General features: G+C 37.3%; 5 protein-coding genes and 1 long non-coding RNA gene across 11 annotated transcripts; 4 read left to right on the top strand and 2 right to left on the bottom strand.

The window, feature by feature from the left end:
- Window positions 1–221: 221 nt before the first annotated feature.
- On the bottom strand, window positions 222–2,761 carry LOC107933680 (elongation factor 1-alpha-like). Of its 2 annotated transcripts, XM_016865959.2 has the most exons (3): window positions 2,542–2,761; window positions 1,388–1,866; window positions 232–1,298 (listed from the first exon to the last, which is right to left on the bottom strand). In XM_016865959.2, exons 2-3 carry the CDS (start codon window positions 1,847–1,849, stop codon window positions 417–419), a joined length of 1,344 nt encoding a protein of 447 aa, XP_016721448.1. In that variant the 5' UTR covers window positions 1,850–1,866; window positions 2,542–2,761; the 3' UTR covers window positions 232–416. The 2 variants fall into 2 exon arrangements, with proteins under 2 accessions (NP_001314299.1, XP_016721448.1); NM_001327370.1 differs by lacking the exon at window positions 2,542–2,761 and having other exon boundaries at window positions 222–1,298; window positions 1,388–1,849.
- Window positions 2,762–3,038: 277 nt separating this feature from the next.
- Window positions 3,039–5,555, top strand: LOC107948330 (lipid phosphate phosphatase gamma). 3 transcript variants are annotated; one of them, XM_016882830.2, is made up of 3 exons: window positions 3,039–3,534; window positions 3,677–3,749; window positions 5,254–5,555. In XM_016882830.2, exons 1-2 carry the CDS (start codon window positions 3,039–3,041, stop codon window positions 3,736–3,738), a joined length of 558 nt encoding a protein of 185 aa, XP_016738319.1. In that variant the 3' UTR covers window positions 3,739–3,749; window positions 5,254–5,555. The 3 variants fall into 3 exon arrangements, with proteins under 3 accessions (XP_016738319.1, XP_016738318.1, XP_040967025.1); XM_016882829.2 differs by having other exon boundaries at window positions 5,093–5,555; XM_041111091.1 differs by having other exon boundaries at window positions 3,677–5,555.
- Window positions 5,117–11,969, top strand: LOC107948329 (probable phosphoribosylformylglycinamidine synthase, chloroplastic/mitochondrial). 3 transcript variants are annotated; one of them, XM_016882827.2, is made up of 4 exons: window positions 5,117–5,253; window positions 7,031–7,082; window positions 7,303–11,503; window positions 11,717–11,969. In XM_016882827.2, exons 2-3 carry the CDS (start codon window positions 7,041–7,043, stop codon window positions 11,497–11,499), a joined length of 4,239 nt encoding a protein of 1,412 aa, XP_016738316.1. In that variant the 5' UTR covers window positions 5,117–5,253; window positions 7,031–7,040; the 3' UTR covers window positions 11,500–11,503; window positions 11,717–11,969. The 3 variants fall into 3 exon arrangements, with proteins under 3 accessions (XP_016738316.1, XP_016738315.1, XP_040967024.1); XM_016882826.2 differs by lacking the exon at window positions 5,117–5,253 and adding an exon at window positions 6,707–6,835; XM_041111090.1 differs by lacking the exon at window positions 5,117–5,253 and having other exon boundaries at window positions 7,024–7,149.
- A 742-nt stretch (window positions 11,970–12,711) lies between these two features.
- On the top strand, window positions 12,712–16,028 carry LOC107948328 (uncharacterized). The gene is made up of 4 exons (XM_016882825.2): window positions 12,712–13,296; window positions 13,879–14,294; window positions 15,147–15,402; window positions 15,495–16,028. The coding sequence occupies exons 1-4, from the start codon at window positions 12,894–12,896 to the stop codon at window positions 15,611–15,613; spliced, it is 1,194 nt and encodes a 397-aa protein (XP_016738314.1). The 5' UTR covers window positions 12,712–12,893; the 3' UTR covers window positions 15,614–16,028.
- On the bottom strand, window positions 13,775–15,147 carry LOC121228015 (uncharacterized). Its single transcript, XR_005925563.1, has 2 exons — window positions 14,620–15,147; window positions 13,775–14,276 (listed from the first exon to the last, which is right to left on the bottom strand). It is a non-coding gene; the product is annotated as an uncharacterized lncRNA (long non-coding RNA).
- A 934-nt stretch (window positions 16,029–16,962) lies between the features above and the next one.
- Window positions 16,963–18,735, top strand: LOC107933707 (uncharacterized). Its single transcript, XM_016865990.2, has one exon. It carries the CDS (start codon window positions 17,542–17,544, stop codon window positions 18,469–18,471), a length of 930 nt encoding a protein of 309 aa, XP_016721479.1. The 5' UTR covers window positions 16,963–17,541; the 3' UTR covers window positions 18,472–18,735.
- The last annotated feature ends 548 nt before the right edge of the window (window positions 18,736–19,283 follow it).

The following is a 19,283-nucleotide window of genomic DNA, read 5'->3' as shown; positions in this document are numbered from 1 at the left end:
TACGAATTTAGAAATTCTAATTTATGAACTTTAATATGATATTCGTCCATATCTTTCTACATACAAATCACACATCATTAAAAAATTTCATTTCTTTACGTTAATTGAAAGATGATTTTATAATTACCAAAATAGTATTTCACTAATTTATCATTAAAAACCTGAATTGACCAGGAAATTAGTTGAAAATCGAAGGCTTAGGACCATCATAACATTAAGAAAACAAGGAAATATCAAACTAGCATTCTTTGAAGGAATTCAACTACAATTGACACGGAAAAAGCAAACACACAATCCGTGGGCAGATGCCAGTCTCAACCAAATGAACACATATCAAAATTGGTCTAAAAAACTGTTAAGTACCAGACTACATAGAAAACCAAAATCAAAAGGCTTTGATACTATCAAATGCAATCTCATTTCTTCTTGGCAGCAGATTTGGTGACCTTAGCACCGGTTGGATCCTTCTTCTCAACGCTCTTGATGACACCAACAGCCACAGTCTGACGCATGTCCCTGACAGCAAACCGTCCAAGGGGTGGGTACTCAGAGAAAGTCTCCACAACCATAGGCTTGGTGGGAACCATCTTTATCATCCCTGCATCACCATTCTTCAAGAACTTGGGCTCCTTCTCAAGCTCCTTTCCAGATCGCCTGTCGATCTTGGTCAGCAATTCAGAAAACTTCACAGCAATGTGGGAGGTATGGCAGTCAAGGACTGGGGCATATCCGTTTCCAATCTGCCCAGGGTGGTTCATGATGATGACCTGAGAGGTGAAGCTGGCAGCCTCCTTTGCAGGATCATCCTTAGAGTTTGAAGCAACGAAACCACGCTTGAGATCCTTAACAGCAACGTTCTTGACGTTGAATCCAACATTGTCACCGGGGAGAGCCTCAGAGAGGGCTTCATGGTGCATCTCAACAGACTTAACTTCAGTGGTCAGACCAGAGGGGCCAAAGGTCACAACCATTCCAGGCTTAAGGACACCAGTCTCAACACGACCAACAGGGACAGTTCCAATGCCACCAATCTTGTAGACATCCTGAAGTGGGAGCCGAAGTGGCTTGTCTGAAGGCCTCTTGGGCTCATTGATCTGGTCAAGAGCCTCAAGGAGAGTGGGACCCTTGTACCAGTCAAGGTTGGTAGACCTCTCAATCATGTTATCACCCTCAAATCCAGAGATTGGGACAAATGGGATCTTGTCAGGGTTGTAACCAACTTTCTTAAGATATGAGGAGACTTCCTTCACAATTTCATCATACCTTGCCTTGGAGTATTTTGGAGTTGTTGCATCCATCTGTACAAGATGATAATTGAAATTCAATTATTAATAAAAAGAACATCAATACAATCTAACAATAAACTCCAACACGTTCTAAACCTTACCTTGTTGCAGCAGCAAATCATCTGCTTGACACCAAGGGTAAACGCAAGCAAAGCATGCTCACGTGTCTGACCATCCTTTGAGATACCAGCTTCGAAACCACCAGTGGTCGAGTCGATAATGAGAACAGCACAGTCAGCCTGTGAGGTACCAGTAATCATGTTCTTGATGAAGTCACGGTGTCCAGGGGCATCAATGACAGTGCAGTAGTATTTGGTAGTTTCAAACTTCCAGAGGGCAATATCGATGGTAATACCACGTTCACGTTCGGCCTTAAGCTTGTCAAGCACCCATGCATACTTAAATGACCTTTTGTTCATCTCAGCAGCCTCCTTCTCAAACCTCTCAATCACACGCTTGTCAATACCACCAAGCTTGTAGATCAAATGACCAGTGGTTGTAGACTTCCCAGAGTCGACATGGCCGATGACCACAATGTTGATGTGAACCTTCTCCTTACCCATTACAGAACTCGAGAGAGCTAAAAATCAAGAAGAAACATATTCATAAAATAAGCTCAATACATAATTCCAAGTCAAAATCACACAAGAAGACCAACATCTTGTGAACAATAAACAATGAATCCGAGACCCACTTTTATTGTTTATGAAGAATAGTTCAAGTCAATTTCGAAAAAGAAAATCAAGCCACATTTAAATTCAACAGATCCAACATTGACAAAACGTGGCCGCTGGGATTCGAGCCCAGTTCCTCCATAGATATGGAGTTCATTCCAATGAACTACAGCCACTAGATCTTAACTTATCCTTTCCCATGAAGTTCCCATGAAGCCAGTCAAACATGGCCATCGAAGACAAACGAGCCTAAGAAAATAATCCCCGACAATTTTAAATATTTTCGTTAAAAAATTTCCCTTAGGCAGCATTTGCTTCAATAAACCAGTTATCACAGGAATTATTTGCTCAGAAAAATAAATTTCAGAGTTCAAAACGTACATGCATGAATGAAATCTAAAAACACAACCAAAAAAACAAAGAATCAGATCCGAAACTACACGCAAAAAAATTAATCGTATGAGAACTATTTCAGCAAATCAGATATAATATTTCAGCTACCAACAAATCAGACCACGTTTTTCTTCGAATCAAAGCAATAACATTTGAGAGATAATTATAAGTTGTAAATGGGTTACTACCTGTGAGCTAAAAGGGGAGTCTTTTGAGATTGGCTTGACCAGAAGCAGGATGAGAGAGCGTTGAGTGAGAGCAAGAGAAGGCGAGAGCAACAGGCTGCTTTAACTTAAGTAGCCAGCGACACTCTCAGCTTTGGCTCAACTAGGGTTTCTTTCTCATCCGTCGGATTGCAGTTAATCCAACGGCTCACGACAGACATCTCAGACTAGACGTTAATTTGACGTTCTCTTCATGTTGGAAAACCAATAATACCCCTAACCTTTTGAGAAAAAAACAAGATGGGATCTTTCAACGTGTGTGTTCCTTTATTCCCACGTGTATTGTTTCTTCGTCGGTGTATGCGTCTATCAACGGCTCACTCACACCTTTTTCATTACCGGCAGTTTCTCGAGGAACAAACACTGAACTGAAACAACAGTTAAAACCCAATCCTCCCAAACTACATCCCACCTGAAACTGACCTTATTTTTAGTTTCTCCGATTGACTTGAATTTTCACCATGAGAGCTGATCATCCATTAAAAGCCGTGACTTTAACCCATGTCAGGTATCAAAGACGTGATCAACTCGGCCATTTCTTAGCCTGGGTTTCGTTAGTCCCTGTTTTCATTTCCCTTGGTGGCTTTGTTTCTCATTTCTACTTCCGTAGAGAGCTTCAAGGAATGTTCTTTGGATTAGGGCTTTTAATATCTCACTTCATTAATGAACTGATCAAGAAATCCGTTCAACAAGCCAGGCCTGAAACCTGTGCGCTATTAGAAATGTGTGATTCTCATGGTTGGCCTTCAAGTCACTGTCAATACATGTTCTTTTGTACGGTTTATTTTACCCTTTTGACTTGTAAGGGGATTGGTGGGATTTGGAAAGTCACAACCAAGTGGGCTGCTTTGTTTTTGCCTTGGTCTTCGGCTGTTTTGACTATGTATTCCAGGGTTTATTTCGGTTACCATACTGTGGCCCTGTTTTTCGCTGGAGCTGCTTTGGGGACTTTTCTTGGTGGGGTTTCGTTTTGGCTGGTGACTCTAAGCTTTTCTGTTATTTTCCTTTGATTGAAGAGAGTGCCCTTGGGAGGTTTTTTTTATGTCAAGGATACTTCTCATATATCAGATGTGTTGAAGTTTGAATATGATAATGCCAGGGCTGCTAGGAAGGGTATGGCTGCCAGAAAAGTCATGGCTTCAAAGAACAGTTGATTATTAGGAACTCATCGGGTATGGGATAATTTTATTCTTCTTTTCAGTTTATGTGTGCTCTTTTTATCATATCTGGAGAATTGAAAGCTTCTTTGATGTTGTGCTTATGCAAGTTTGGTAACTTATTCCATAAATGATACAATTTAGGCTGTTTTTAGCACATTTTAGTGAAGTAGGGGAACCAGGGATACAACTTCACAATTAATCTTGCATTGCATCTCCTACTTTTCATGTTAACGTGATACCAAAACATGCTTTCTATTTTTGTGGAGGCAATTCTGAATCCATATAAAAGCTTATTTGGCTATCGGTGGAAACTTTCCTTGAGTATTTTACGCATTCAATTATAACTTGGGTCCAGGCTTTGCTACTTTGTTTTGTTAATCCTGCAGTAACGGAAGTGAATTGAAGCAATGGACCCATTCATGGCTGTGCTTTTTCCATCTTAGACAAGAAAGCATTCAAATTATGCTTTGCTTTAGAATGGTCAACTCTTCTGTGTAAAAAAGAACATTTAGGAAAATCCGTTCTTCATAAATCATAAGAGTATAAACTGCAATAAAACCCCCTTTGGTGGTTTTCAGGCTGTCCCTATTGTAAAAACTAAAAACTTCATGTCATCATAGATTGTCAAAGGTAAGTTCATGTCCCATTAGATGCTAGATGACCCCTTGCTTCTAATGAAGTGTTCATTCAATTCTCCCCTCTGTTCATGGAAATCTGAAAGAAAGGACCAGCCACCAAAATGTTCTTTTAAACTAAAGGAGGTGTGGTGCTTCAAAATTGCTTTGTTATCTTACATTTTATAAGTGGATAAATGGCATATAAACAATCATGTTAGTTGTTTCTAACAATTGGGATAATATTTTAATCTAATTAAACTACAGGAAAGCTTTTAGAATGTCTTTGTATGTTTTTTCTTAATAACTTGAAGTTATCAGGATTCAGTAGTTTGCTTATATGAGGAGTTCGATCTTTAGAAGGATGAATCTATGCTAACTCAGACTCGTGTCAATGTCTGACACAAGTACACATCCAACATGGGTATGTAAGTTTCTCCATGTAGCTAGAGGGTGCTTGGAGGATCATATCCTTATACACATGGTATTTAAAGAAAAATGAAGAGTCAAAATAACATAAAGATGAGCTGTGGAGCACTGAGGACAGTGTGAAATGATTATGCTTATTGAGATGACCTGATGGGTCATGGTTAGCCGGATAAGAAACCATTTGTGATCTACCGATTAGTTTCAGTTTGTTTAATAACTCAGTAACCTTTAGGAAGGATGCACTTTTTAAACACTGTGGCAGAATAATGGACTAAGGTTGTGAGAAGTATTTGAGGTTGTAATTTGATGCAGAAGTAGGACATTGTGGCATGGTATCAAAAATGGCTTCTGTAGTTGGTTCTGGTGGTTTGGAGTTGGACACTGTAACTTTGCTGTCATGGAGTTTCAAATGCCATCTTCAATCATGATTCCCGAAATAATGTAACAAGGAGCCGATCCCTTTGGTTTTGCAGGTCAGTGTCTTCGCCTTAGTGCTTTGAGATTCTGCTTCAGAGCCCATGGATGATATAATTCTAGGATTTAGTGAATGCTGATCTACTACTGCATGAGAAACCAGATTGGAACATTGATGTTGAGGATGCTGTGTGTTGGTTAAGATCATACTGCTGTTTTGTTTTTTGTGTGTGTTATACAGAACATAGATCATATTTTACAAATACGTCCCTGTATTTTACTACCCTTTAATTACTATTACCTGGTTAAAACTTCAACATGTGATAACTTGCAATATCTTAATTGGATTTACTTTGTCCGATTCTACTCGTTTCTTTTCTTCTTGAGCTCAGTGTTTCCCAGACCTAGGCTTAAATTTAGTATTTTTTTTCTTTTATTTAGATCATACATTTTTTTTAAATAATATTAAGAATCAGAGATATATTGATCTACGAGTTATTGTTTGTATTAATTTAAGTGTATTATATTTATTCATTAGAAAATTAGATTTAGTTTTAATATATAATTTATATATTCAAATTTAAATGTATTATTTTTGGTTAAAAATTTGAATATATAATTAAAATTTTAACAATATTTTCCCCCAAAAATTTTTTAACAATATTTAAATTTTTAAAAATGAAAAGATGCGTACAAGTTAAAAATGCATATTTTTTTTCTTAAAATATATTTGGATTAATCTATTAGTTTCACTCAAAATAATATTTTTAATTAAAATTTGATTTTTTAACATTAATTGTAAACTTCAAAACATAAAAATCTGAATTTTGAATTTCTTTCTTTAATCGATTTGTTACTATAATTTGAAATTAATTAAATTAGTTTTCTTCTAAATTTTAAAATTTTATTTTATATTTTCATATTATTTGTACTGAATAATATCTCTATCATTTAATATAATATATGTTTAATAATCAATTAGTGGATTCACTTCAATTTTCTCACTTTTAGTGGATTCACTTCAATTTTCTCACTTTCTTATTATTTTCATCTTAATTTTTAACTTTCTCAATTTGATTTTTTTGTTAAATGAAGAAATTGATGGAAGTGTAAAAATTGTGATATATTTTCATCTTTTAATATTTTTAATAATCATCAATTTATTCCAATGTCTTTAGGTTTAGTATTAATTAAGTTCTCTATATTTTTTAAATTTAAAATTTAGTAACAATTGAATTTTACAATTTAATTCATAAATTTTAATTAATAATTTTTTCGATTTAATTTTTTAACCATTATTTGATATATTTCATATTAATCCTTCTACTTATAATTTCACAATCTCGATTTATGAAATCGAATTCCAAAATTCTACTTTCTGACAAAAGTTAAAATCCGATAATTACAATAATAATATTGTTTATTCTTTAAAAAACAAATATTAATTATAATAAAAAATATTTATAATTTTGTAACTGAGTGCCGATAATAGGTATAAAATTAGACTAGTGGATTCGTGGGGGACTATTTAGTCCCCACAATCAAAGGATTCGGCGCAAAAAAATACAAACGAATATTAGAAAAAAAAATGAAAAAAAAAAAGAATTGGTCATCACTCCAAACTGAAGACTTAAAAATCTGGTTAGTTCCCTACGTTCCCACTACTTACTGCCTCTTATTTCACTTTTATACAAACTGTTCTTCCTTTCATCTCTTTCTGCTGTGATTTTGGTTCCATTTCTTTACTTTATTATCTGAATAGGGTTTAAGGCCTAAACCCTAAACTTTATTATCTGAATACAACTTATTTTGTCCTCTGGGTTTGTATTCTTGCAGCTACTTGAAAATGGCTGGGGTAAGAGAGATAACTGCGGCAGAGTTCCTGCAAGTAAGTTTTCCTTTATGGTCTACACTCTGTTTGGACTCCGAGAAAGTGTGTTAAAGAAATTTTCCACGTACGGGTTTTCCTTGTTTTAGCTAAGATATAGGACTGTTGTTTTCCTTTAATTTTTCTTATTTAACAAATAAAAACTGCATTGAGCTCTTGCAAACTGATTCAGGTTCATAACTTTCTTCTTCGTTTTTTGGTGCACTTTGCCTTATTTCAGGGTACAACAAGGCAAACTCTGTTTTTGCAGAGAAATTCTTCGATTAAGCCAAGGAATCTATTATGGGGCAAGCTATGTAATCCAAGCCGGATGGGATACCTGTCTAACACAAAAGGTGCTTCTTTGAGGTGCTCTTCTCGGTCAAAGCCTAAAGCAATGGCTTCTGGAAATGTCCCTACTAGTTCGGTTGATGAGCAACCTGGATTGATTGAAAAGCCTGCTCAAGAGGTCGTCCATTTTTACCGCATCCCTTTGATACAAGAAAGTGCAAACGACGAGCTTCTCAAATCGGTACAAACCAAAGTTTCCAATCAGATTGTTGGGTTGAAAACCGAGCAGTGTTTTAATATAGGCCTTGCTTCAAAGATTTCATCTGAGAAGTTCTCAACACTTAAATGGATTCTTGGGGAAACATACGAACCTGAAAATTTGGCAACTGAGAGTTTTCTTGTGAAGAAGAGGCAAGAAGGGTTGAATACAGTGATAGTTGAAGTTGGGCCAAGGTTGTCTTTTACAACAGCATGGTCCTCGAATGCTGTTTCAATTTGTCAATCATGTGGCTTGACTGAGGTGACTCGAATGGAGAGGTCCAGAAGATACTTGTTGTATAGTAAGGGAGCATTGCAGGAAAATCAAATTAATGAGTTTGCTGCGATGGTTCATGATCGGATGACGGAGTGTGTTTATTGGCAGAGGCTCGCTTCATTTGAAACTAGTGTGGCTCTGGAGGAGGTTCGTTTTGTGCCTATCATTGAGAGGGGAAGGAAAGCGTTGGAGGAAATAAATCACGAAATGGGTTTAGCATTTGATGAACAAGACTTGCAGTACTATACCAGGCTGTTTGTGGAGGACATAAAGCGGAATCCGACGAATGTAGAGTTATTTGATATCGCCCAATCTAACAGTGAGCATAGCAGGCATTGGTTTTTCACAGGGAAGATTGTTATTGATGGACAGCCCATGGATAGGACCCTCATGCAAATTGTCAAGAGCACTTTGAAAGCAAACCCAAATAATTCTGTCATTGGTTTTAAGGATAATTCGAGTGCAATAAAAGGGTTTCTTGCATACCGATTACTACCAGTTAAGCCTGGAACTGCCTGCCTACTAAATGAAACAACTCGTGAAATTGATGTCTTGTTTACAGCTGAAACACATAACTTCCCATGTGCAGTGGCACCCTACCCTGGTGCAGAGACAGGTGCAGGTGGCCGCATTAGGGATACACATGCCACTGGAAGAGGATCATTTGTTGTTGCATCCACAGCTGGTTACACAACTGGGAATCTTAATATAGAGGGATCATATGCCCCATGGGAAGACTCGTCTTTCACTTATCCATCAAATTTGGCTTCTCCTTTGGAAATTCTCATCGAGGCTAGCAATGGTGCATCTGACTATGGTAACAAATTTGGTGAGCCATTAATCCAGGGTTTTACTAGAACATTTGGAATGAGACTCCCTAGTGGTGAACGTCGTGAATGGTTGAAGCCCATCATGTTTAGTGGAGGCATTGGACAGATTGATCACACTTATATATCGAAAGGGGACCCAGAAATTGGAATGTTAGTTGTAAAGATTGGTGGCCCTGCATATCGTATTGGAATGGGTGGTGGAGCTGTGTCTAGTATGGTTAGTGGCCAGAACGATGCAGAACTTGATTTTAATGCTGTACAGCGTGGAGATGCAGAAATGGCACAAAAACTATACCGTGTAGTTCGTGCCTGCATTGAGATGGGGGAGGATAACCCGATTATTAGCATTCATGATCAGGGAGCTGGTGGGAATTGCAATGTTGTCAAGGAAATCATATACCCAAAGGGTGCTGAGATTGATATTAGAGCCATTGTTGTTGGAGATCACACTATGTCTGTTTTGGAGATATGGGGTGCAGAGTATCAAGAACAAGACGCAATCTTGGTAAAACCTGAAAGCCGCAAGCTGTTGGAATCAATATGTGCAAGGGAAAGACTTTCAATGGCTGTTATTGGGACTATTAATGGTGAGGGACGTGTTGTTCTAGTTGATAGCGTAGCTGTTGAAAAAAGTCGTGCAAGTGGACTCCCTCCCCCTCCTCCAGCTGTTGATCTTGAGCTTGAGAAAGTGCTTGGTGACATGCCTCAAAAATCCTTTGAATTCAAGCGAGTGTCTTATGCACGAGAACCGCTTGATGTTGCTCCTGCAATCACAGTCATGGACTCATTGAAGAGAGTATTAAGACTTCCATCTGTATGTTCCAAACGGTTTTTGACAACAAAAGTTGATAGATGTGTAACAGGTCTTGTAGCACAGCAGCAAACGGTTGGTCCCTTGCAGTTACCTCTAGCCGATGTTGCAGTCATTGCTCAAAGTTATGTTGACTTAACTGGGGGTGCCTGTGCCATTGGAGAGCAGCCTATCAAGGGGCTGCTTGATCCAAAAGCAATGGCTAGACTTGCTGTTGGAGAAGCTCTCACAAATCTTGTTTGGGCAAAGGTTACTTCTTTGTCTGATGTCAAAGCAAGTGGAAATTGGATGTATGCTGCCAAGCTTGAGGGTGAAGGAGCAGCCATGTATGACGCTGCTATTGCTCTTTCAGAAGCAATGATTGAACTTGGTATCGCTATTGATGGTGGGAAGGACAGTCTGTCAATGGCTGCCCATGCAGGTGGGGAGGTTGTTAAGGCTCCTGGAAATCTTGTAATTAGTGCTTATGTCACTTGTCCTGACATAACAAAAACGGTAACCCCAGATTTGAAGCAAGGTGATGATGGTATTTTGCTTCATATTGATTTGGCAAAGGGAAAGCGGCGTCTGGGTGGATCCGCTTTGGCTCAGGTTTTTGATCAGATTGGGAATGACTGCCCTGATATTGATGATGTTTCCTACCTTAAGAGAGTTTTTGAGGGGGTGCAGGATCTTCTTGGAGATGGTCTGATCTCTGCAGGTCATGATATCAGTGATGGTGGATTACTAGTTTGCGCGTTGGAGATGGCATTTGCTGGAAATTGTGGCATTGCATTGGACTTGGCTTCTCTAGGAAATAGTGTTTTCCAATCACTTTTTGCTGAAGAGCTTGGTGTCATTCTTGAGGTAAGCAAGAATAACTTGGGTAGTGTGATGGAGAAGCTTAGCAGTGTGGATGTTTCTGCTGAGATAATAGGACGAGTAACCACCTCACCTGTGATAGAGCTCAAGGTTGATGGAATTACTCATTTAAATGAGAAAACTTCTCTGCTGAGAGATATGTGGGAGGATACAAGTTTCCAGCTCGAAAAGTTGCAGAGATTGGCATCTTGTGTGGAACTGGAGAAAGAAGGTTTGAAGTTCCGGCATGAGCCTTCTTGGCCCTTGTCTTTCACTCCTTCAGTTACGGATGAGAAATTTTTTACTACAGCTTTAAAACCGAAAGTAGCCATCGTTCGTGAGGAAGGGAGCAATGGAGACAGAGAAATGTCAGCAGCATTTTATGCTGCTGGTTTTGAGCCTTGGGATGTTGCAATGTCGGACCTTCTTAACAGAGTTATTTCTTTGAATGAATTCCGTGGAGTTGCATTTGTTGGAGGTTTTAGTTATGCCGATGTGCTTGATTCTGCAAAAGGTTGGGCTGCGTCCATACGCTTCAATCAGCCTCTTCTCAATCAGTTTCAGGAATTCTACAAGCGCCCTGATACTTTCAGTCTTGGCGTTTGCAATGGATGTCAGTTAATGGCTCTGTTAGGGTGGGTTCCAGGGCCACAAGTGGGGGGTGTTTTTGGTGCTGGTGGGGACCTATCACAGCCCAGGTTTGTGCACAATGAGTCTGGCCGATTTGAATGCCGGTTCACAAGTGTGACTATAAAGGACTCTCCTGCCTTGATGTTTAAAGGAATGGAAGGCAGTACATTAGGTGTATGGGCTGCCCATGGTGAGGGAAGAGCATATTTTCCTGATGATGGTGTTCTGGATCGTGTATTACATTCAGATTTGGCTCCATTAAGATATTGCGACGATGATGGGAACCCAACAGAGGCATACCCCTTCAACTTGAATGGTTCTCCATTAGGAGTGGCTGCAATTTGTTCTCCTGATGGTCGACATCTTGCCATGATGCCTCATCCAGAGCGGTGTTTCCTGATGTGGCAGTTCCCTTGGTATCCAAAGGACTGGAATGTGGACAAGAAAGGCCCTAGTCCATGGTTAAGAATGTTCCAAAATGCCAGAGAGTGGTGCTCATGATATGGTCAGTTTTTCTACTCAACCTATGATGTTTGATCTTGGCATTTCATATTTGAAAATTATTGAAAGCGCAGTGTATGTTCTTGTCTTCGACAAAATCCTGCAACATAATCTAAAGAAGTAATAGCAAATATGACAAAATTTAACCGCAACCGCTAGTTTATTTGGAAATAACATTTGCATTGAGCTCACTTTATTAAAATTTTTTTAATCACAGGTTATGAGATTCAAAGGACAAATGAGAGGAGTTGAAGTGTGATTGATGATGGATGCTTCATCTGAGTTTAATTGTTATGAGTATTTGCTTTGTGCAAACCTCAGGAACTGTTTCTTAATTCTATTTCTTCATCATGCAACTGACAGGAGAGTTTACTTTTTTTTGCTTTCCTTTTACAATCTTGTTCGGTGTCAGCTTATAATATTTTTTGGTACTTTCATCTACTAATAAATCACAGTATCTTTGAGAGCTCCATAGTGAATATAATCCATGTATGCCTCAATCGTGTGTTTACACCTGTTATCTTGGGTTTATTTTATTTTTTCCTATCATATCTAAAAATTAGTTCATTGAAGTTGCGTGTGATTTACTGTGTGCCACGAATATTTTTAGGAATTGCTGTTATGAGAATTTTAAAAGTATTAAACTAATATTCTCTTTTAAAGAAGTAACCTAGCAATATTTGGATTGAGTCTTAATTCGATTGGTATTAATATTGTCACTAATACAATAGTATGTAAGTTAAATGTTAATTTGATACAATTATTATAAATTATTAACACAATTATTAATATAATATTATTTTATGTTTATATGTTACATATATAAATAATTATATTTATCCGGTATAAAAATAAATTAATGTATTTATTTCTTTAAATGTGGATGATTAAATTAAAATTAAAGTTTTAAGTATACATTTAAATCATAATTAAAGTTGTACGTGTATAATTATATCAAATTAAAATTAATATAAACAGTTGCACATTAAATCAAAGTTAATTATAGTTTTAATATTTATTTATTTTTTATTTAAAATGTTATATATTTTAATTATTAATATTTTTTATATTACATTTAACTACAGTGTCATTTAGCTGATATTAAATTTGAAAATCATTAAATATATGTAATAATTAATTAAATATTTACTTTCATTATTTACCAAAATATTTTTTACATTTCCAAAATTTTGAAAACAAAAACAACCGGAAGAACCTTAGGTAGATGGTCGAAAATTGGTAAAAATGGCGCAGAGCGGGAAACATGTGTCCGAAAATTAAGAAAGTTAGCAAATTGCTACTGCCACTGCCACCTACCCCTCTGTCTCTCTCTCTCTACTCTTCAAGGCATTGATTTCTCAAAAATTATGCCTTTATTCGCTCTTTGATCTCAAATGTGGCAACTTCTCTTGGGCGCAGCTGTTGCAGGATCCACCGGACTCCTTGCTAAACACCTCTTTAACCCTAACTCAATTTCTCAAGATTCCTCAAACACCAATTTTGATACAGAAAAACAAGATCCTCGTCTCCAAAATCGGTTTTTGGAATCTGGGTGTGAGAGTAATTGGGATGAAAAACCGAAGCAAGGTGAGCTCTTTAGATTTTCCAGTTCTGAGTCTGCTGTGAAAACTAAAACTGGGGTTAAGGCAAGGAAAAAAGTTGTCTTGAAGAAGGCTGAGAAAAGATCAAACGGTGGTAGTGGTGTAGAGGTGAACAAAAAGAAGTTTTCTGTTTGCTTGAAGAAGAGGAGAACTGCTAAAAATGAGGCTTATAAGTGTGGGGCATTCCCTTCTAAAGGTATGATTCTATTCATTTATCAACTCTTAAGCTGTATTTGATGTTCAGTCAGGCCTGCAAATGTTAGAATTTAAATGTAGTTGTAGATATGGGTATGCTTTGAATTTTGATGGAATTCATTGAATTATATATGTCTTTAAGTTCTCAAATTTTTGTCATCTAATATCTAAGTGATAGTAAACAGAGCTCCAGTTTGCACTGTGATCTTATTAAGTTGTTGTGAATGTCAGACATGGAAGAGTGAAAGATGTTTATATGTTGCCAAGCCAATGTCTAGACCTCTATCGGTATACATAACTTGCAAACATGGTTATGGAACCAACCGCTTCTCAGTCCATCACTTAATTCTCAAGGTTGGAGAAAAGTGGGGTGCGGGTGGGGTGGGGTGGGGTGGGGTGGGCTTTGTGAATATTTTATTAAAAGATTGTTCTTTTGGTAAAGAAATTCCTGACTTGATAATCGATACAATAGAAAGTGATGAAGAGGGGTAATAAAGATTGTTTATAGTTCCTTGTGTCTGTCAAGATACACTTACTTTTTTTTTCTAATACTCAAATTTACTTGGTATTTTTTACTCCTCAGATAGCTCTGTATTTCACTGGGGACTTGGCTTTGGTATCATGTACATAATGTCAGCTGGGAGGGCTGAGATTGATAAATTGAACTCAGCCATGGATGAGACTGCAAAAGTGGTTCAGGAGTTAAAAACTACACTATGGAAAAGAAAATCATCTTGCAATCTACATGTTTCCAGATCTGCAAGTGAAGTTGCCGCAAGCTCAAAGAAGTTTAGTGGCAAGAATTCACAGTTACTGCTTGGGAAGTCAGGTACTGGGACCAGAGACCATAATGAGACCAAAGTCTGCAGCCTCCCAGTAATTGATGATGGTGAATATGCCAGTAGTGTTCTTACCGAAGAGCCTGAACCAGAGCTGGAGGTTGTGGAAATGGATCAACTAGAGGCAGAGCTCGAGTTAGAACTGCAAAAATTGAGTGAGGTTAACTTTTCAACTACCTTTACATCCTTCATTTCAATTACTTACTGGTTAAAGGTGCTTCCTTTTTACTGGTTTATCCATATCTCTACCTTTACTAAATATTTAAGACAAGAGTTATCTAAAATTAGATTTTGATTAAACTCTCAAAGGGATAATTTTGTCTCTAGATCCAACAATTCTCTTTTAAATGCAATTTCAGACCACTTTAACAAATGATTCTTATCAATGAAATTCCATAGCTGACCAAATTTAACCACTAACTGTTTTACTGTATGTGTGAGTGATCAAGGAGTAAAATGCATGAGAGAGTAGCTAGTAGGTTTACTTGTTGAAAGGAATATCTTTGTGGATCTTAGTTCATAGCTTGACCGCTTGATGCTAATACTAGCTGATAGTTCATGTGACCAACTGACGTAACATTTTCAAAGTAAATCGTGCTACAGAACTAACGGTGCATGCAGCAACCTTCATAATGTAGAGCACTTTGGATATTTTTTCGAATATGAATAGGAACTTCTGCATGCTGGTATTAAGCCATACCAAGAGGAACTGAAACATATGGAATGAAGATGAGCAGTGATAGCATCACTTTACATGGGGAAATTTGATAACTGTGGACATTGAACAGACCTTAAAGACGGAATATGCCAATTTGTGTGGTTAGAGTAAAGAAACATAGTAGCTGATGAATGAGAAAAATTGCATAAGAAAGATGGGAAACATATAAATACCTCTGCAATGAGTACATATACATAAATATATATATTTTTTCTGCTCTGACTTTTTATAAACTCTGTTGCTTCTGCTTAGAATTACAACAATTTTGCTACTCACCCGAAAATACTTTTGCAGACTGAGTTTTCAGCCAAAAGTTTGCATGAGCCAGTGGGAGAGAGGTTTGATTCATACCAGAGCAAGGGAGTATTGCCGTCTGAACTAGATCAGAAACTGTGCCATGTGTTAATCGAGCAGCAGGAAAACCAAATCGAGGAGCTAGAATCTGAATTGAATTCGGCTCAATCCAAGCTCCGAGAGAAAGAAGCTGAACTCCAAGCACTAAAGGATTGCGTTAAACGCCTGACTAATTTCTCTCTGTCGACTGGCTCAGGTAAGACCTAGATCAGATTCATGAATTCTAGGCTACAGATTATGTTAAATTCTGTAGTGTCTTATCTTTAATACCAATGCAATGATTCTCAGATGACGATACAGAGGCCCAAGGGGACCAAGAATGTATGAAGGATCAAGATAGCTCTATTAAAAGTGGATCTGAAACAAGGAAATCATTGGTTGGTATGAAAAGACATATGGAGTTTTAAGTCCAACTGATATCAAGGAAATTCATAAGCAATCGTCAGAGACCATCAGAACAATAATACCAACAGTTTGGGCCACACCATTCTTAAAATCAAAATCTAGCTTGCCTAATTCCCTGTGCACCTCCTTGACTGGACCCTTCAATATTATATTACTATAGCATCAGAAACCCATAAATTGTAGTCTGTTTATTGTATTCCCCTTAGTGTCTGATTACTTTATTAGGATATCTTTATATATATATGTTATGCCTAGTGTTTGGAGCTGAACTCTCTCCACGAAGTAGTTCCTAATTGACTTGGATATAGCTTGCCTAGTTGTTAGTCAAGCTCTTTCTTGAGTGCCTAAGGGAAAGCCTGTATATCATAGTTGACTTTTTTGTTATCTTGTTGGAAGAGAAAACTACAATTATGTCCAGTCGCCTGTTGGTAAATTACAGTCCCTCCCGCAAACTCTCAAAGGTTGATTTGAATGCACTAAAAGGGTAATCTTGGAAGCAAGCAATTGTAAGAGATATTTATAGTGCGGTGGTGGTTGCTTGTTCAGAGCCAGATAAAATATTGGTGGAGCCATGGAAGATGACCCCATAACTTGTTCTTTACCTGAAAAATTTCTACTTTTTTTGACTTTTATTAATGATAGATAGAGCCCATTTCACATTATCAGGCGCCATTGGAGGGTAAACAAAACCAAACTTAAAAACCTCCCATGATTTCCAACAGCTTTGAGATATCTATAGAGGGTAATGATCAGTTCACTTTAACCTGACTTTTGATCACAACAAGTGAACAGCTTTTCTAATCCATTACATTTCTTCAATGATATTTTGTAGATTAAAATGAAAAAAAAGGGTCAAGTTTACGAGGGTGAAAGACCTAATGCGGTGACTGTCAGGCTTAAAGCATGCAAACCTAAAACAAGCATTCAAAACAGAATGTCTGATATTCAAAACATCAGTGTTAGAAATCTGATGTCTTCATATGTAGATGGTTGACTTTTTAAGTACAGGCTGTCCTGTCATGTTAGACCTATGGATCTAATCTAAAGCAAACAGATTCAACCATTATTTATATTCTGTACTGTGGTTGACTGTATAAATTACAGATCTACAGTTTTTATCCTTGTTAGCTACTGATTCTACACTTGTTCATGGAGGGCAAAAGATAAATGAGTATAATCAAACAAAATTCCTTTATGTTTAAATTAACATTTTTATTTTTTATTTCCGCTTTGCATCAATCACCATCCAATCATGAATGCTTTTGTGTGACTGAACTGAATAGACAACAGCCTCACCTTATCCTGTTAAAACTCCTCTTCTTCCAAACAATAGCTTATTAGGATGTTAATATTACTACACTGAATCAAGATCCAACGGTCATCACTGCACTATATTAACTACACTTGCAGATGAATCTGTCGTTTTCCCTATTTTACTTTCATTTGTTTTTTTACAGGTTGTTTTTCTTCAGTAAAATAATGAATGACCTCGATAGCAAGACCAGGCTAAGCCAAACAGAACCCTACAAGACTACAACCCCCCCCCCCAAAAAAAAAGAAAATATATATTTATGTGTTATATTACAATGGATTCACCCATCCGTGCAAAATAAATTTTTAATAAGAAAAAAAAGAAGCAAAAGCAGAGAGAAAAACAAACAAGGAAGGTGACCACAGACGAGACCACTATATCTTCTTCAGTTTGTTAGCAGACCCAAAGACGGACAGCCAGCCATCCCCAGACCTCTTACACGCAAAACCACATGCTTTTAGAGGAAGACAAACAGCCAAAGTACAAATCTTTTCAATCTCCTAACTCAAAAAGAAAAAAAAAGCTTGTTACGAAAGCAAAGCGAAAGCCAAATCTACAAATACTCGTGATAAAAAGAGTAGAAGAAGAAAAAAAAAGTGTTCTTGTTTGGGAGGGAAAATGAAGCTATCGTCGAAACCCATGTCGAGTCCGGGTCGTGCTGAGAAGTATCCGCCACCATTGATGCGGTTTTTGAGAAGCAATGTCGGGAGTAGAAGCAGGGGAAGGTCACGTACAAGCCCAATGTTCGTTAGGAAAAAGAATACCGCCATTGAAACCCAAGAGCCTTCTTCGCCTAAAGTTACTTGCATGGGTCAGGTTCGTGTCAGACGCTCCAAACAAACCGCTTCCAAATCCAGTCGACCCGGACTCCCGACTCGCCGCCGTAGCCGCTGTAAATGGATCAGAAACGCTCTGTTTTTTCATCATCTCCCTGGGAAAGTCAAGGCCAAGCCTGGTTTTCGATGCTCTTGGAAGAAATTGGGGGCGTTTTTCCATATGGGGTGTTGCAGAAAACCACAGAATGGGGAAGATTCATCGAAATTTGGGATCAAAACTGGAGATTCCGTACCAGAAGAAGAAGAAGAAAAGAGTGAAGAAAATGAGAAGGAAGCTAAGATTTTCGCATCTTCTTCCTGTTCATCGCCACCCAAAAATGCATTGCTTTTAACACGTTGTCGATCTGCTCCGTACAGATCTTCTTCTTTAGCTTGTAGGTTTTGGGGATCGCCATTAGCTAACCAAGACAAAAACGAAGAAGAAACAGAGAAAACAAAGCTAGAAAACAGAGGATTCAAAGAAGAAGAAGAGAATCCCAGTTTGAAAAAAGTGTCCCTTTGCAGAAACTCGGAGCAGGGAACCCAAATGGATTCAGAAAATCTGGGATTTTGCAAGGGTATTGAAGAGGAAAAAGTGGAGTTGAAAACAGAGCACGTTGGGGATGTACGGCCTCTAATCCTCACAAGGTGTAAATCGGAACCGGCGAGAACAGCCGAAAGACTCAATCCTGAGATGAATTTCTGGAAGAAAAGAAAATTGGGTTTCACGTGATTCATCTAACTTTATTTTTCTTCAATTAATTTTCTGAATATTTTTGCTTTTATTTTCTTTTCTAGGAAGAAGCTGTAATTTAAATTTTTTCCCCCTATACATGAGTGTTGTATTAAGACATCATCTAGAGCCGTAAGAGAGAATCTCTACAGCTCTTAGGTAATACATAAAAAAGGTGGTTTTTTTGGGGGGACATTTCAAAGAAGAAAGGCTTCGTCAATAGTATACTGGAATTTGAAATCAAATGATAAAATTTCTTTTCAATGCACTTACAGAGATCAATGGTGTTGGCAAATTACTTTTGATATTTTGATACATACAATTATCCCTCATTATTGTTAGGTTAAATGGGAGGTGCGTTTATCTGTAATTAGTAATGGTGGTGAAATTAGATATTATAATAATATTATAAAGTAAAATAAAAAATAAATTAAACGCACTACATCTCTACTTAAAAATACTTTTTGGGGAGAAGTTAAAAAATTTCAGCCTATAAAAAACAAATTATTTAGGAATATTTTTATCTCAAAAATATTTTTATCCTAAAAGTGCTTATTAGAGACCGTACTAAACAGACCCTAATTATTAAAATTAGAGACGTAATTCAACTTACATAAGTGGTGTCATATGAAGCTCAATCAAAATATATATTTCAGGTTTTAAATTGATTAAAAGATATTACATGCCATTTATAATAAAAAAAATATTCAAATTGTTGCAATTTGAAAATGAAAATTGAGTTTAACTCGATTGATATGGATATTATTGTAAGTAGTGGAGGATATGGGTTCGAATGCGCTAAAACGTATTAT

This window comes from Gossypium hirsutum, chromosome A04 (genome assembly GCF_007990345.1).
Source record: "Gossypium hirsutum isolate 1008001.06 chromosome A04, Gossypium_hirsutum_v2.1, whole genome shotgun sequence".
NCBI classification, from domain to species: Eukaryota; Viridiplantae; Streptophyta; class Magnoliopsida; order Malvales; family Malvaceae; genus Gossypium; species Gossypium hirsutum.
Note: the sequence above shows the minus strand (reverse complement) of the source record. Positions and strands in the feature narration are given on the sequence as shown.

Excerpts from the sequence above, each read along its gene's own strand:
- LOC107933680 (XM_016865959.2), bottom strand. The coding sequence starts at position 1,849 with ATGGGTAAGGAGAAGGTTCACATCAACATTGTGGTCATCGGCCATGTC. Across the intron at positions 1,299-1,387 it reads TGATTTGCTGCTGCAACAAG|ATGGATGCAACAACTCCAAA; the intron begins GTAAGGTTTAGA and ends CATCTTGTACAG.
- LOC107948330 (XM_016882830.2), top strand. The coding sequence starts at position 3,039 with ATGAGAGCTGATCATCCATTAAAAGCCGTGACTTTAACCCATGTCAGG. Across the intron at positions 3,535-3,676 it reads TGCTTTGGGGACTTTTCTTG|GGCTGCTAGGAAGGGTATGG; the intron begins GTGGGGTTTCGT and ends TGATAATGCCAG.
- LOC107948329 (XM_016882826.2), top strand. The coding sequence starts at position 6,783 with ATGAAAAAAAAAAAGAATTGGTCATCACTCCAAACTGAAGACTTAAAA. Across the intron at positions 6,836-7,030 it reads ACTGAAGACTTAAAAATCTG|CTACTTGAAAATGGCTGGGG; the intron begins GTTAGTTCCCTA and ends GTATTCTTGCAG. Across the intron at positions 7,083-7,302 it reads CTGCGGCAGAGTTCCTGCAA|GGTACAACAAGGCAAACTCT; the intron begins GTAAGTTTTCCT and ends GCCTTATTTCAG.
- LOC107948328 (XM_016882825.2), top strand. The coding sequence starts at position 12,894 with ATGTGGCAACTTCTCTTGGGCGCAGCTGTTGCAGGATCCACCGGACTC. Across the intron at positions 13,297-13,878 it reads TGGGGCATTCCCTTCTAAAG|ATAGCTCTGTATTTCACTGG; the intron begins GTATGATTCTAT and ends TTTACTCCTCAG. Across the intron at positions 15,403-15,494 it reads CTCTCTGTCGACTGGCTCAG|ATGACGATACAGAGGCCCAA; the intron begins GTAAGACCTAGA and ends AATGATTCTCAG.
- LOC107933707 (XM_016865990.2), top strand. The coding sequence starts at position 17,542 with ATGAAGCTATCGTCGAAACCCATGTCGAGTCCGGGTCGTGCTGAGAAG.